The sequence below is a fragment of the Desmodus rotundus genome, chromosome 10 (assembly GCF_022682495.2).
Source record: "Desmodus rotundus isolate HL8 chromosome 10, HLdesRot8A.1, whole genome shotgun sequence".
Lineage (NCBI taxonomy): Eukaryota > Metazoa > Chordata > Mammalia > Chiroptera > Phyllostomidae > Desmodus > Desmodus rotundus.
In genome coordinates, this window is record NC_071396.1 from 86,694,128 (window position 1) to 86,710,999 (window position 16,872).

The 16,872-nt window shown below is 44.8% G+C and overlaps 1 protein-coding gene across 12 annotated transcripts in view; it reads left to right on the forward strand.

Annotated features, from left to right (window-relative positions):
* FHOD3 (formin homology 2 domain containing 3) overlaps positions 1-16,872 on the forward strand; it is a 420,803-nt gene that overhangs the window by 382,800 nt on the left and 21,131 nt on the right. For all 12 annotated transcript variants that reach the window (XM_053912979.1, XM_053912980.1, XM_053912982.1 and 9 more), the window contains 5 exons: positions 2,917-3,099; positions 4,711-4,830; positions 5,817-5,978; positions 9,794-9,984; positions 16,462-16,654. In XM_053912979.1, the coding sequence (XP_053768954.1) occupies positions 2,917-3,099; positions 4,711-4,830; positions 5,817-5,978; positions 9,794-9,984; positions 16,462-16,654 (849 nt within the window). The remainder of the gene's footprint in view (positions 1-2,916; positions 3,100-4,710; positions 4,831-5,816; positions 5,979-9,793; positions 9,985-16,461; positions 16,655-16,872) is intronic.

The following is a 16,872-nucleotide window of genomic DNA, read 5'->3' on the forward strand; positions in this document are numbered from 1 at the left end:
AAAGTCCGGTGGTGTGACGGCTTCAAGGTTGTACTTTTTCTTTTTTTAATTTTTAAAAATTGATTTGAGAAAGAGTGTATGTGAGAAACGTTGATTTTATTGTCCACTTATTTATGCATTTTTGGTTGCTTCTTCCATGTACCCTGACCGGGAATTGAACCTGCAACTTTGTGTATGGAAATGATGCTCTAGCCAACTGAGCTACCCGACCAGGGCCAAGTTGCTCCTTTTTCAGAATTATTATGGTGGGTTTGGCTCATCTGCCCTGTAACTTTAGAACCAGCTTGTCCGTAGCCACACACACACACACAAAGAGTTGTGCTGGTACTTTTAATAGAATTAAGTCAAATTTATAGACTAATTTGGGGAAAATTAATATGTGACTCTGCTGTCTTTCAGCCTGTGAACACAATATTTCCCCATTTATTTAGATCTTTTTTGATTATTTTCATCATCATTTTCTGCTTCCCAGCATGGTTTGTTGGATTTATACCTAAGTATTTCGTTGTAAATAACATTTTTCTTAAATTTCAGTTTGTAATTTTTCATTATCAATGTATAGCAATAAAATGGATTTTTCTGTGTATTGACCTTATATAACATTATTAAACTCACTTTTTAATACTTTTTTTAGATTCTTCACAGTTTTCTATGTAGACAATTATACCGTGTGTGGTAGGAACAGTTTAAATTTTTCCTTTCCAATCTGTATGGCTTTTTTTTTTTAAATACCTCCGGTGTTGGTCCCAGTCATGGAGAGAAACCATGAGTCTGTCACCAGAGCGTGACGTGAGCTGCAGGATTTTTCTGTCATTTAACAGGTGTGGGAAAGCCTCCTACTGTTGGATTGCTGAGAGGGTTTTGTTGTGTTGTTTTTTGTTTTTGTCATGAATGGATATTGGATGTTATCAAAAAATTTTGTATCAATTGAAATGATTATGTGAATTTTTTGTTCAGACTGTTAATCTGTTAGATTAATTGTATTGATTGATTGTTGTATATTGAGCCAACCTTGTGATTATTATTTTTATTATATTTCTATGTAAAATATAGTAATGTGTTAATATATCTTAACATACTGACCTTTATTTATATATTTTAAAATATATTGTTAAGGATTTTTGCATCTAGTTTCATCAAAAATATTAGTCTCTAGCTTTCTTTTCTTGTACCATCTTTGTCTAGTTCTTACGCCAGGGTAATTCTGGTCTCACATACGGAATTGAAAACTAGCCCTCCCTTGTTTGGGCTCAGGCCACAGGTTCTGACCTACATCTTGGGGCCTGTGGCTCCAGCGTCAGCTCAGTTTCAAAGTTTCCAAAGGCTAGTTCAGGTCTCCAAGATTCATATACGAGCAGCTCAGGGATGAGCCCAGAAGTTCTTAAGCAACTTTATACACTTGCTCTGCCACGCTCTTCATTTTCCGTGATCTCTCTAGTACTTTCCAGTGCCCTGGTCACTGGTCTTCCAGCTGAAAGCTGGGGCTTCAGTTACCTTATTTAGCCTTCCACCTTCTGTGATTATGCTTATGTCTGGGGTCCAGCCGGGAGAGGACAGAGAAGAAAAGCAGAAGGGACCACAGCATCACTGATTGGAGAGGAACGTTCCCTCCCTTGGAGTTTTAGGCATCTGCCAGCCCGTGCTACCACTGCTAGGAGACAGACCCCTTTTCCATTCCTCTAGTCAGGGCGAGAGGGTTTATTCTTTCTGCACCTGATTCCTCTTCCAGGTTTCAGGCTACCTGGGGCCTTCCGATGCCAAGGCTGTGGAATGCCAGAGGAAAAATGGTCACCTCACTCATTACCTGTTCAGTTGAACTTCCAATTCTAGTCTTCTGCAGTCCACTCCAATTCTAGTCTTCTTCTGCAGTCCACGTGCCACTATTTGTGTTTTGTAGAGTCTTCAGATATCCACTCCATGCATGCTGTGCAGGGTGTACAGTTGCCTTCAGCGTGTGTCTGCTCCATCTCAGCCGGAACCAGAGCTCCTTCCCACTTGTTATCCAGAGGCTTGCTATACAGAGCGTAACCAAGGCCATTTAGAATTAGTGAATTAATGCAAGTTTAAAAAGCATAGCACAGAGTGTTTCTTTGCTCTGATGCTACAGAAGGAGAAATGAGAGAAAAATGATGACACCATACCTTAAACAATTTGGCATGTGCCATGTTGCATGATGGGAATTGTTCTCTACTATTAGCATGTCATCACTAAGGAATTTGAATCTGAAAGAATCATAATCTTTGTGTGCCTTTTTGCCTTCTCTGCCTTCCACAATTGACTTTTACCAGAATCAAATAGAAGCAAAAAGATACACTTTTTTATTAGTAGGTATTGCTCTTTATTAATGTCATCATCATTTTTCCTCAATAAGCCTTGAGTTTGATATTATTTAGTGTTTTCATTTCTATATAAATTTGGTTTAAATGTTTAAAACATTTGATGTCCTATGTACAAGTCTATCTGAAATCTTTGAAAAGGAATCCATGAGATGTACTAGGAAGCAAATATTCTTAACATGCTTTACTCGGTTTCCTAGGGAACAGGGAGCTGTTCTCTGATCTTCTACTTACTCTTTTACCTTTCTCTCACCTTCATCCTCATTTCTTGCCTAGAATGTCCTTCTTGTGTAAGACCCAGACATCTGGGGCAAGTTGCTTATGAAACAGATTGAAGGAGAGAGGGAAAGAGGGAAGTTTAAAACAAATGAATGTAACTTTAGATGCCACTGGGGCTTTTCTCTGAAGCATACTTGATTTAAACAATGTAACACCTGCATATGGTAAGAACACTGACAACCAGGTAAAATATCTCTACTACCTGGTTGGAAAGTTTCAATACGAATTTGGAAACATCGAAGGGGTGGGATAGGTTCCATCACTAAGCGAGAACATATACTGTATCATCCTGTCTTTCCAGAAAATCCTAACCATGATCCCCACTGAAGAAGAGAAGCAGAAGATCCAGGAGGCTCAGCTGGCCAACCCCGAGGCGCCACTGGGCAGCGCAGAGCAGTTCCTCCTCACGCTCTCCTCCATCAGTGAGCTCTCGGCTCGGCTCCACCTCTGGGCATTCAAAATGGATTATGAAACGACAGAAAAGGTAAGCACTGGGAAGACAGGCAGCCAGTTCTGCATCCCCAGGGTTGAGGATGTCAGTTTTGCACTGGTGAAGGTGGTGGAGCTTCCTTCTTAAGAGAGGGTCTGAGTTGGCTGTGACCGGTTGTGTCTGTACTAAGTGACCAACAGCCTGCCAGTGAAGCGCCATTCTAAAGTGTCCACCTGGCACCTGCCTCAGACACGTGATTGTGGGTTTTTTTTAAAAACCTACTAATTTTTTTCTGACTCTATATGCTCATTGTAGAAAATTTGGAAAATATAAAAAAGTGCAGTATAGCAAGTGATATGTAATCCATCCACTTGATGATAATCACCTAAACTGCCATTGACTACAGCTATTGGCAGGTCACTGGGTCCCTTTGAGAGCATATCTCGGAAGAAAGTTGAAGACAGTTGAAGTTGAAACATTGCAAGGGGCTGAGAGGAGAAGGGAAGGAAAGGGGCCTTGGCAGTAAAGGCAGAGGGAGGAGACTCATCTCGAGTAGAGAGCAGAGGAAGCGGGAGTCCTCTCGGGCCTGGGGCAGTGCGACTGTTTTTGCCAGCTGAGTAAAAGGAACTGTGGACAGAAATGGGGAGGGGTGGACAGTAAGCTGGAGGTGAGTTTAACTGAGAGGAAGGGCCCAGAGGAGAAAGATTCAGAGCACATGTGGGGAAGCTGCAAAGGAGAGAGAGAGGGCACCATCCTATACCAAGGGCCAGATAGGTGGCAAGGGGCCAGGGGGGGCTTCAGGAGGAAATGGCTCTATTTGAATTCAGGTGGGAATCCATCAGGGATGAAGCAACCTGGGACTGCTAAGGTGACTTGGCATGACTTGGTCACAAAACCAGCCAGCATGTTTGGGTGACTTTCTTTAGCAAAGTGGGGTAAAGTCATGGAGAAGACAGACAGTTGGGTCTGGGTTTGGTTGGGGATAGACGAGAAAACCTGGGCTGGGGAGAATGAAGCCAAACCTTCTGGCTTTGGGATACAGGTGAGGGGAGAGACTCAGTAAGAACATGGGAGTGGAGGTCACACAGTGGCAGAAAGGGACTGAGGCCATGAGGACACAGGGTACTCACCACAAGTCTGAGAGAGTGGGCGTTATGAAGGCCGTGGGAGTAACACGGGTGGTGGCCTTCTGGAAAGTAACCAGGCTGAGAGGGGCCAGTCAGAGGGCCTAGAGGGGAGGTTAGGAGACCTGGGAGGCCCAGGGCCATCTGCCTGGTAGCAGAAAGGCCAAGTTTTCTTCTTTGGAACATGTGAAGGAGCGTCACAGAAGTCAGCCATGCAGAGATGAGAGAAGGACGGGTTGTGAACGGGGGTCTTGGAAGATGGGCAGGAAGAGGGGAAGACAGGTGATGTATCACCCCCGCAGGATTTCCTGTCAGCCACAGGTACCCACTTGGTCTCCCCCGGGGAGACTTTGAGGAGTAGACTATCTCCCTGCTGCCTGTCAGCGTTTTTCCATAACAAGGAGCATGAGTAGGCCGTGTGGGATTGCCTGATACTAAGGAGAATTCCACTTGTTGTTACCTTGTACAAAAATTAAAAAGAACCAAGTAAAGCCAAAATGACCATTCTTTATCATCTACCATTTTTTTTTTTAATTGAAAGGAAGTGGCAGAACCACTTTTGGACCTGAAGGAAGGAATAGACCAGTTGGAGAACAATAAAACCTTGGGCTTTATCCTGTCTACTCTCTTAGCCATTGGGAACTTTCTAAATGGAACTAATGTAAGTCTTCCACATCCTTTATCTCCTTCTTTCTCCCTTGTCCCAAAATTCCTGCTCTTCACTTGCTGGCGGAGTTCATACCTCTGGTTCCCCAAAGCATAATTGAAAAACAACTTTTGTATTTTTTGCTGAAAATCTAGAAGAAATTTGTTTTTAAAATATATATTTAAATACAGGTATGTTTAAAATATATGTTTATATATTTTATATGTTAAGTATAATATATAAAAAATATATTTTCAAATCCTCACTCAAGGATATATTTATTGATTTTGGAGGGTGGGGGAGAGAGAGAGGCATGGACGTGAGAGAGAATCATTGGCTGGTTGTCTCCTTTGTGCACCCTGACTGAGAATCAAACCCGCAATGTAGGCATGTGCCTTACTGAGGATGGAACCCACAGCCTTTTGGTGCATGGGATGATGCTCCAACCAACTGAGCCACCCAGCCAAGGTGAACCTACATCTTGCTATAGATAAGAAAATTTAGAAAAACAAACATACTTTTCCTCTGAAGCTTGGCTACTCTCAAAATTGACAGTAGAGATATTTTCTTCTAGGCTTGTTTTTGTTTTTGTTTTTGTCTGATGTGTATAAGCATTATAAACAAACTTTAAAAAAAATTGCCTATGTCTGGCCAGAAAGTAGCATAGCAGAAGACACAGGGAGAAGAAGTTTGTACATACTCAGGTGGCAGAGACTCAACCTCAGACCACCTTGATTTTTAGGGGTGGAGCCTTGGGACAGCTCATGGCTGGTGGCCACAGTGGGAAAGGGCTAGAGGCTCATTTCATTCTCACTGTGGCTCATCTGTGTGTGATCAGCTAAGAATGACAAAGCATGTAGCCTGAGAAGCATCAGTCACAAAGGAGCTAAGTCTAAATATTGGGCTACTCCAACAGGGCATTGATTCTAACCATTTGTGCCATTCTAAGAACCTGCGTAAAACTTGTCCTTTCTGCCTTTTGTTTAATGTCCCTCTAACAGGCCAAAGCGTTTGAGTTAAGCTACCTCGAGAAGGTTCCAGAAGTCAAAGACACCGTGCACAAGCAGTCGCTCCTTTATCACGTGTGCACCATGGTGGTGGAAAACTTCCCAGACAGCTCCGATCTGTACTCGGAGATCGGGGCCGTCACCAGGTCAGCCAAGGTATGTGTGTGGCCACAGAGGGGTAGGTCATATCTTCTCGGCTGAGTCTTCATCAATCAACTCTGAGGAGCACAGTCTCTGTTAAGTAAAACACCAAGGGCTGCTTGCCTCTCTTTCTCTAGAGTTGGCGAATATGACTCGTTTTGTGCCTTTTCCCAGGGACTTTTAAGATCCTTTTCCCATCTCTGGTTCTCCGTCAGATTCTTTCCTACTGAGGTATGTGAGGCGAGCCTGCCATCCCAAGTCCTAACTGCTGTGTCCACTGTGGAGCAGTATTACTCACCAGGCTGGATTCTCAAGCATTAAAACTCCCGAGCTTGGGTTAGGTGGGCAAGAATGTCAGAAAGATGCAATTTGGCTCCTCCTAAGACTTCCACAGGACCTTGCAGTGAGGTGTCAAGCCAGGAAACAGGGTGTGCCTGGCCCCCTCCTCCCACAGTCTGACCACGCCTGTGATCTTCCACGGAGGGAACAGCTTATAGGGCTCTGACCGGTGTATAGCATTGGCCCCTCTGCCGCATGCTCCTAAATTTAGTGCTGAGTGAAAATCTTCACAAATGTATGGTTATAGAAAAGACACAGTTGCAATAGCTGGACACCCAGCTGCCTCCAACAACTGTTCAACCTCAGGAGCATCACTGAGGTTGAACAACCCCAGAGGAATCCCAAACCCAGCAGAGCTGGGAGATGTGAGTGCCTTGGTGGCAACAGGAAAATCGTGGGGAGGGCTGTGGTGGAAACTCCTGGAAACACAGCCCAGGCTAAGGAGATGAAAGCAGAATGACCTTTAGCTCTGTGACACACTGGAATCTAGTACGAGAAGAGGAGACAGTGGTGGGCAGAAGGGGGAGGAAAGGGGAAGGGGGCTTAGCTAAGTTCCCTCCATGGACTTTGTCCTGTCTCTGTCCTTTCCCACAGAACTGGCTTGTGGGGACCCAGGGGCTGGGACCCTCTGTCACCTGCCTCAGAAGCAGCAGGCTGGCAACTGCCAGGTACACTGAGCAGGTGGTCCCTGAGCCAGCCTGACAGTGCACCTGCCTTGAGGCAGAAGGAGGCGGGCCAGCGGTCCTCTAGCTCTGAGGGCTAACGAAGCATTTCTTAGAAAACAGACTATTTCATAGGCACCTGCACCATGCTTACTCTGTGCCAGGCACTGCTCCAAAGTCTTTACAAATATCACTTCAATATCCTACCCAAGGCAAAGAGTCCTTCTGCATATCCCAACCTGGGTCCACCAATGGCTGCTCTGGCCCCGCCCCTCTGTGAGCTCTGTCCCTTCCCAGAAGGCAGTGTGTTAAGTGACTCTGTTTGAGACAAAGTCTGTCTGTCTAGATTCACCTTGGTCCTTTTTCCAGAACAAATCAGTTCCCTTTTTATATGTGATCCTTTGTTATTCCCTAGGGCCTTCCCCTAGGTGGAGCCTGCCTGTAACCAAAACAGCCCTAGCCTGGGGGTCCTAACCCCAGGCTGACCCCAGCAAGGGCACAAACCACCATTGCTCAGCCTTTACTTCCAAAGCCTTTTGGGGTGTTGAGGGGCCCTCCTGTGTGGACATGTAGAAAATAGGCTTCAGGAAGCCCCAGGCCTAGGGGCATTCAATCCGCCCCTGGGGGTGTCACACTCTGGCCCCACCCCCACAGTTCCCGAGGGGCAGGTTGCTCTGGCATCTGCAGGGTGGGTAGCTGTGTTCCTTAGTTCTCCCACAGCATTCCAGACTGACTTGGTAAGACTTGACTTTGCTTCACAGCACAGCTCACGTGCCTTCCTGCACGTAGAAAGTGGCCCGTGTGGAGCTGTCCTTAGGTCCTTTGTGCAACAGAAGGCCAGGCCACCTCTTTCCCTGAGGTGGAATATTTTTAGGGGCACACCTAGGCTTAAGGCAGGATGGTTGAGAACTTTAACTCTGGAACCAGGTTGGTTTGGGTTCAAATCCCACTTCCACCCATTCTCCACTGTGCGGCCTCTCACAAATTACTTAACCTCCCTGTGCATCAGTTTCTCCCCTGTGAGGTGGAGCTCAGAACAGAATCTGAGGTCATGCAGTCACTGTGAAGACTCAGGCCATGCGTGCTGGCTGCTCCAGGCCAGGAGGGCCGCCAGCTGGGGTAGCCTTCCAACGCTCCTCAAAAGACCTACATGAAGCTCAACCCTCAACTGCTTTTCATCAAAAGACTCTCCATCTGGCTTCTATTGCCAGTGAGGTTACTTTCTTTTAAGCCACCACCTTAAAGGCTCCCAATGGACTCTCATCCCCTAAAAACCATCTCCCACCTCCATGTCTGCCACCTGCCCTGTGCCCACTGAAGTGCTGGGCAAGTATCATGTGGTTTGGTAGCACAGGGCTATTGGTGCCTGTCTGAGCTGAACTGAAGTTGTTTTATTGTGTGTCAAGGGTGCTGCCAGGTACAAATGAGGACAGATATGGAGAGTTATGGTTAGGACTATTACCATTGGCTTAAAGCCTCCTGGTCCTGCTAGATCTTACTTGTCAACCCCCGGTCATCTGGACCCTTTCCTAGACTTATTCTTTGAACTACTCGGCCCTTTTCTAAATCTTCCTATCTTTTTCTTTCAGCTGAATGCCAGTTTTTTTTCCACAGCCCCAGGGTATCATGGGAAAGTGAAGCCTTTTTAAATCTGGACCCAGAATTTCTTTGGTTTCAGAAAATCATTTCTCTCAAAGTCCCATGAACCCCCTGCTTACCTGAATCTGTGGGCTCTGCCTAAACTTCCTCTTTCTCCTTCCGACTTTGGTTTCCTGGCTGCTGGCCTTTCCCACATCTCTCACCCTACATCTACCTTCGTCCCATCAGTCCCTCCCTTCAGCTCACCTGTTTATCTGTGTCTTCCTCCCCTCCTAGCCTTCTCAGTTTCTTTTCCCCTATCCCACATCTTCATTAAAGGCCCTCACGTGCATTTTTTCATGACTGACTCTGATTTACAAAATTTCTAGTCTAGATAGTCTATAAAAGCATTACTTTACACAGCCTCATCTCAGGCTGCTTCAGACAACCCAGACTCCTTACTTCCCTGAAGAGCATGCCAGTGCCATGTGACATCTGTTCCTTGCCCACGTGGCTTGCACCTCCTGGCAAGACCACGTGCCCTCATACCACACACAGACACACACACACACACACATGCCTGGTGGGTTCTGTATGTCCTCAGTGTTAGGTATCACCTGTCTGTCTATTCGGTAAGCCTCTGTGGTCTCATTTAACATTTGTCTTTGTGTCCTTGGTGCCTGGTGGGGGGACAGGCATACACCAGTTTCTCCATGAGTGATGGTTGACTGAGTGAATGGGTGGGTAAATAAAAAAATTCGTCACGCAGTGTAAAGGAGATCACTGTGAAAGAAGCTGGCCGCCCCTTAGCTGGCCCCAGCATATCAGAGCCACCCACGTGTGACTGGCTCATTCCTCCAACGTTAAGTGAAACATCAACTCTGAAGAGCAAGAGTGCCCTGAAAAGCTTAACGGTGCATCTGCTCAGTCCATCCTGTACTAGGGTTCTTTGATATGTTTTCATTTACAGTTTTCAAAGACTTACCTATGATTTCTTTCCTAATGTGGCAAAAGAAAAAAAGTGACACTTGCATTGGGTTCACTGGGAGAACAGATTTATCGCTAAATAATTGGATGCCGAGATAAGGACAGATACACATGTGGCTAATTGGGGGCCATAAAAGTGTTGGTATTTCAAGATGTAAATTTGGTTTTGATGTTTGTTTCTTCCTGGAGGCGGTTTGCTTTCCTGGGGCAGGTTGGGGTCTGGTGGTTTCAGTGCGTTTGCAGTGTTCTCTCTCTGATTTTCAGGTCGACTTCGATCAGCTTCAGGATAATTTATGTCAGATGGAGAGAAGATGCAAAGCTTCATGGGATCACCTCAAGGCAATTGCAAAACATGAAATGAAACCAGTTTTAAAACAACGAATGTCAGAGTTCCTCAAAGACTGTGCAGAGCGAATTATAATTTTAAAGATTGTCCACAGAAGAATAATTAACAGGTAAGTGGATTGAGGAACATATGGAAACACCAGTAAAATGGCATGTTGAAAATATTCTGCAAACCAAGATCTGAAGGTTAAATTTACAAAAATCGTACTTTAAATTCTTGGTATGTGGCCAGTGCACCTTTGATGCACATGTTTATTTCGTGGGCACTTAATTTTTCCTACACACACACACACACACACACACACACACACAGTGATGTGGTATAATGCCCTTGTATCCTGAGGTTGGAAAGAATCTCAGAGATGTCATTCAAAATTTCTCCTTGATCAGGAATTGAATCTGTAACATCTCAACAAGCTGACCCCGGAATCTCTGCGTCCGTTTCAGCAGTTCTGCCTAAAGAGCGCACACGTTTTTAAGGCAGATTGGCTTGTTAGAGAACTTCCTTCTTTATATGACCCATGGTCTGCCCTCTGAGACCTTCCTCGTTGGGTCTCCGATGGTTGACTGATGCTGCAGTCTGCCTGGTCGTGGCTGGCGCCTCACCGTGTGTGCCATCCTGTGGGCCAGCCTTCCTCAGAGTCTCAGGATCCAGGAGGACTCTGGGAGACACAGCAGTGACATGGCCAGCCTTGCTTGCCTGCAACAAGGTTGGCTGAGGTCTAGGATGACTCATGACTGTCCATTAAGTGGAGGCAGCACCTGGACCAGAGCCTGGGTCTTCCAGTGTCCTGGGGCTGGGCACTGCCTACGATGCACCACCACTTTCTTCTTCTTTGCTTCATCGAAGAAGACAGCTATGGGTGCCTTGCTCTCGCCTGCAGGGTCTGAGTCCTCCATCCTGGCCTTCCACCTTGGCGAGCAAATGCACAGCTCTATAGACCTGCAGGCCGGGGTGTGCCTGGGGCAAGAGTTCAGAGGGCAGGGCCTCTGAAGCAGACCTCACTGCAGTTCTGTTAGGGAACCTCCCCTGGGGCCATGCAGCCGCAGGCTGTCCCAGGGGTCTGCTCCTCAGGCACACTCCCTGGTCTGTGCCAGCACTTGATAATCTTTTTAAACAGATGTGTGGTATTTTCATTTATCCATGTACATTTTATAGTCTGTTTTTCTCTCCCGTCCCTCCTTTCCCTTTCTCTCCTTTCCTTCACCTCCCTTGAAGTTATATAGAATTTTTTTCCCCAAATACAGTTGCCATACAATATTATATTAGTTTCAGGTGTGCTGCACAGTGATTAGACATTTATATGCCTTACAAAGTGATCACCCAGTAAGTCTAGAATCCACCTGGCACCACACACAGTCATTACAATATTATTGACTAGATTCCCTATGCTGTTTGTTACATCTGTCTGACCACATTTAAAAACCAAATTCTCTCGTCTGCTCGTAAACTCTCTCCCAGCTCGTGTCACTTGCTGCTTCAGTGATCTGCCTCCTGGGTCTTGATCCAGACTGTTCGAGGGTGGGGAGGGGCCGGGGTGCCAGTAATCTTTAAATGTTAGAAACCAGAAAAGGAATAGAATCTCCCCTCCAGGTTGACAACTATGCATGACTCGGTACTTTTGGAATTTGGTTATTCAGTTCTAAATTGCCCTCACTGTGCTCCATCCAGACCTCACAGCTGCCCTCTGGGTGGGAGATTTTGTCAGTTTTCTCACTGAAATCAAAGCACACTCTACTTTTAACATGGTTATGAAGGGGAGGCAGGGAATGTGAGCTGCGTTGGCCCTCCAAGCTTTGAATGATACAAGCATTTTCCCACTTACAACTGCTCAAATAAACAAATAGTTTCCGTTTAGAATATCATGAAACTGGAGCAATTTTATGAAAGCCTTGTAAAGCTTTTATGCCTGGTCACATTAACCATTTTATCCTGGACAGATAAAAACTCAGTGATACATGTATTCCTTAAGCTATAATGCACACGTGTGTGTAGTTACATATGAAGTCTGTCCAGAAAGTATCCAAACATTTATTCAAGAAGATAAAAGAACAAGAAACACTGGACATAGGACAATGATGCCTCAGTCCCCTTCAAAGTGGGTGCCTTGGGACCTCACACAGTTCTCCCAATTGCCATCAGCTGCCCCAACATATTTTCCTGAATCTCATCAATAATCTGAAATCTCTTTCCTTCCAAAGGTGATTTTAGGTTTGGGAAAAGTCAGATGTCATAGGGCACCAAATCTGGGCTGTAGGGGGACTGAGTCACATGGGTGATTTGATGTTTTGCCAAAAAACTGCGTGAGACGTGGTGCATGAGCAGGCGCAGTGTCATGATGCAGCTGCCCATCCCCATTGCCCATCGCTGCGGCCTTCTGAATCATCTGAAGAGTTTCCACAGAGCAGTGTTCAAGCCTAATGCAAAATGTGATGCATGTTCTTTGCTCTACTCACTCTGTCATTTTGAATGGGATGGTCACACAGTACACGTGCTCACTCAATGGTGTCTACCACCCCCACTGACTAGTTCAGTGAAGTCGTCATTGTTCACAAGTGTGCATTCCAGTCAAATCTCCTTGGCTGCCAGGTTACATCGATGTCATGCAAGCCATTCTCGTTAACAATGCTTGGAATTTTTGCAGACAGAACTTACGTGTGTGTGTGTGTGTGTATGTATATACACACATATATAATTTATACATAAAAATATTTTATATATAATATGCAATCAATAATAATAACATTGGTAGAATTAATAATTATAATATATTTATACATATATAAATAAAATAAAATTCATATATTTCCATATGTAAAAATAAAACATTCTCCCTGGTAAGCTGGTCGCCCAGATAATTGGTTGCTCTTGTGTGAGCTGGATCCCCGACTCCTCACTATTTGGGGCTAACCAGCATGAGCCAGGAGTTCATTGTATGTGGGAGGTAAAAGGGGCCTGGCTAACAGAGGTCCAAGTGGTGGCCAAGCCACAGCACCTAAGCCGTATGACCCTGGGTCTAAATGAAGACATTAATCCCTGAAGAACTGTAATTTCTGTACCTCACTGGCGGGAGAGGATACAGGTTCTCATGGGTGGAGCCATCCGGAACCTCATCAGTCTCCCATGTGGACAGGCTAGGACTGGGTTTGCTCAGCCCCTGCTAGCACCTCCTGCTTGATTGGCAGCTTAAGGGACAAGTCATCAGGTCTTTCCCTCTGCTCTACCCATGCTACCAGACCCTACAGTTCTCCCCCCAACACCCTCCAAGTTCCCCAGAGTCCCTTGTATACCACATAGGATCCCACAGAAGCTGATGAGTCCAGGCCCCCTTACTTCCTCATCTCACTGGCCTGCCCTTGGTACTTTGTCAGGAGTGCTCCACTTTGACCTAGAACCGCTGTTCAGCATGGGAGCCTCCTAATGAGAGAAGAGTCCCTCTATCTTAGCATCCCCCTAGCCTCTCAACAGACTTCTCCCCACTCCAGGGAGTCCTTGGGAAAAGGAGATGAGGACATACATCTGACCACCCACCTCCCTTTTTTATCTGATGGGCCCTCCCTTAGTTGTTCCAGAAGGTCCCTTCTTAATAAAGGAGCAGACAAGAGAACTTAGGCAATCCTCTTTAGGCAAAACCTGGCTTTTAGAACTGTTGTCTGGCTAAGAAAATCTCATTCTGGATGTCTGAATCTACATATTCTTTCATGCTGCCGCACCTAAATCCACTTTGTGGATGTGCAGACCCACTCATCTTGCTCCGTAGACTCATTAGGCTGCAGTTACATTGGGCAGTCACTGGAGAGAGGGTACCAGGTGGGGAGGAAGGCCTTCCTGGCAGGTGGGGGGAACCATGGCAGGGGGCTGGCATTCCACAGGGAGAGACAGGCAGAAGACAAGGGAACACCCACACTGGGGTGCTTCCCAGCACCCCACAATCCATGTGTACCCTTTCTGGGTCATGTACCACACTCAGTGGTACCCATGAAGAAAAGGGCAGATGATGGGACAGGGCAAAGAAGTCGTGGTCAGTATACCAATGAGAGGAACCAGCCTCCATGACCATAAGACCTTCATGTCACGTGTTCTGAAAGTGACAAACTCAACTAACAAAGATCCCTTAAACGTTTTACTCCCTGGAAGCCATACCCCTTTTCCTTCTACAGGAATGTCATAGTCTCTTTCCTGTCAAATAGACACTGGAGTCCTTTCTTCAGAGTTGCATTTCACTTGCTTTTTTGCAAAATATATACTTCAATTCTATTTTTAACTGATGTTAAGTTTTGATCCTCTGTAGTACAAAAAACAATGTTCTAGAAGGTGGAAGATAAGGACTCTTGAGTTGTATTTCCCTATAAAAGAGGACACACCTGTGGGCTGTTTGATTCTCCCCTCGATTTGGCTTGCACACAGATCTTGAGTAGTGAGCAGTGGCAATATATGCAATATATTACACTACCCTGTCCTAATGTATCATGTCCTATCTCTAATATGTTATGTCAGGTGGTAGTAAGCCAGGAAGAAAAATTATGAGCATAAATGGGACAGCGAGTGACAAGAAGCTACTGTTTTACATTGGTTGGTTAGGAGAGGCTACTCTGAAGAGGTGCTATTGGATCAGAGACCTGTGGATTGAGAGTGAGCTATCCATGTACCTGGCTGTGGTATAAATGTTCTGAGCAGCCTGGCTTGAACCGTTGGTACTGGACACCTTGTCAGGGCCTATGCTCCTCCCAATGGAATGGCCTCCCTGCCCTTTCCCTCAGTCACTGCAGGCTCCCTGCTTAGCCGTGACCCCTTAGGATCTCTACATACAACACGGGGGGCCTCAGGCCCTGAGGTGGGCTTCTTCAAGAATCAGGAGGATTCCAGTGTGGCTGGAGTCATAGTAGATAAGGTCAGAGAGGTGGTGGGCCAGCCCCGCAGGGCCTTGTACGACAAGACCATATATTGTTTATTCATCTGTTGATGGATACTGGTGTTGTTCCTACTTTTTGGCTATTTTGAGTAGTGCTTCTATAAACAGTCATGTAGAAAGTTTTGTGTGGACACAAACATTCATTTCCTTGGGGCAGATGCATAGGAATGGAATTGCTAGGTCATAGAGTAACTCCATTCTAACTTTTGAGGAACTGCCAGACTTGGCCACAGCAGCTGAACCGTTTTCATGGGCTCACCAGTGCCATCTGTGGGGTCCAATTTCTGCACATTCTCACCAACACTTGTTATTGTCTGTCTTTTTCATTATAGCCATACTAGTGAGTGTGAAGTGTATCTCATTGTGGCTTTGATTTGCATTCCCCTAATGACTAATGGTGTTGAACATCTTTTCACGTGCTTATTAGCTATTTGCATATTTTTTTTTTTGAAAAATGTCTATTCAAATCCTGGGTCTGTTTTTTGTCTTTTTAGTGTTGAGTTATAAGATTTCTTTATATATTCTGGATACAAGCTCCTTATCAGACATACGATTTGCAAATATTTTCTCCTGTTTTGTGGATTGTATTTTCAGTCTTAATACTATCCTTTGATCCTTTGAAGCACAAAAGCTGTTTAATTTACATGAAGTTGAATTTCCCTATTTCTTCTTTGGGTGCTTATGGTTTTGGTATCATAGCTAAGAAATTATTTCCTAATCCAAAGTCATAAAATGTATACTTTCCTCTAAGAGTTTCGTACTTCTAGCTGACATCTTCGGTTTTAAACAACATCTTTCAGCCCCTGTTCCACAAATGCATGTTGTGCTTTACTTTATTGTTCTTCACAAAGAGAGTAAGCCAGTGTCCCTCGTTTGAAAGGTAGACCAAGCCTTATTCCACCTGTACAAGCTGGAGTGATCAAACACAAAAGTTTTTGTCTACAGATAGTGGCGTCATCTATGTAATACTGTTCTACATAAACATTTTGTTCTGTCTCCTAGTATCTTCTTTCTCATTTCCTGAGAACTAAAAATTGGGCACTTGTTTGCTCATTTGATTTGTTTTACAAAAAATGTAAGTAAATATAATTCGATAATTTTTTGTTTATCATTTAAATAGCTGAGATCAATTTATTTTGTGCTGCTCATCCAGTGTGTCCTAATTAAATTAAGATTATATGCAATATTGCAAGAAAATATTCAAAATATTTACTCAGAACTTTGCAAGAATCTTTTTATAAACCATCAATTTACATATAATTCAGAATATGTTCACGTCTTTTCCAAGTATGCCTTGGGGCAAGTTCCAAAGAAATTGCTAAGCAGCATTTCTTTATCGCTTATTCAATGTTTATGTAATCTAGAAACTGCGGTATTTATTTTTCTCACAAAGGTTCGCATATCCACTTGAGGAGTCATTAGAACACAGATGAACAAAAAGAAAAACGTAGTTAATATCCTGAAATCCCGCCCCCTAGACATAGACTTCCTCAGTGAGAAACTGAGTTGAACTTGACTTCTGGTCTCACTTTCACTTGAGAAGACCCTCAACCTAAAAGCCGCAGGAATGAAGAACAGTGTCTTCGACTGATTGGTTTCTTGCGGAAGGTGTGTAAATAACTGATTTTTGTTCCTTAAAACTGAAGTCATCGCCACTGTTGGTTTTCCTTGCAGGTTCCATTCCTTTTTGCTCTTCATGGGGCATCCGCCGTACGCAATTCGGGAGGTGAACATAAACAAGTTCTGCAGGACCATTAGTGAATTTGCTCTGGAATATCGCACCACCAGGGAAAGGGTTTTGCAGCAGAAGCAGAAGCGGGCCAACCACAGAGAGAGAAATAAGACCAGAGGGAAGATGATCACTGACGTAAGTTTCATGAAATCAGCTTCTTTAGGTCATTTATTTTGAAAATATAATCAACTGTAAAATGTCCCACAGTTTAGGGACTATGCTTTTTTTTTTCTTTCTTTCTTTAACAAAAATCTGCTATATAGTGAACCAGGAACTAGGATATGTGAGTGAAGAACATGTGGCAGGAGAAGGGACTTGTAACCCCCGTGGGCGTGTTGTGTGGTGTTGATGAC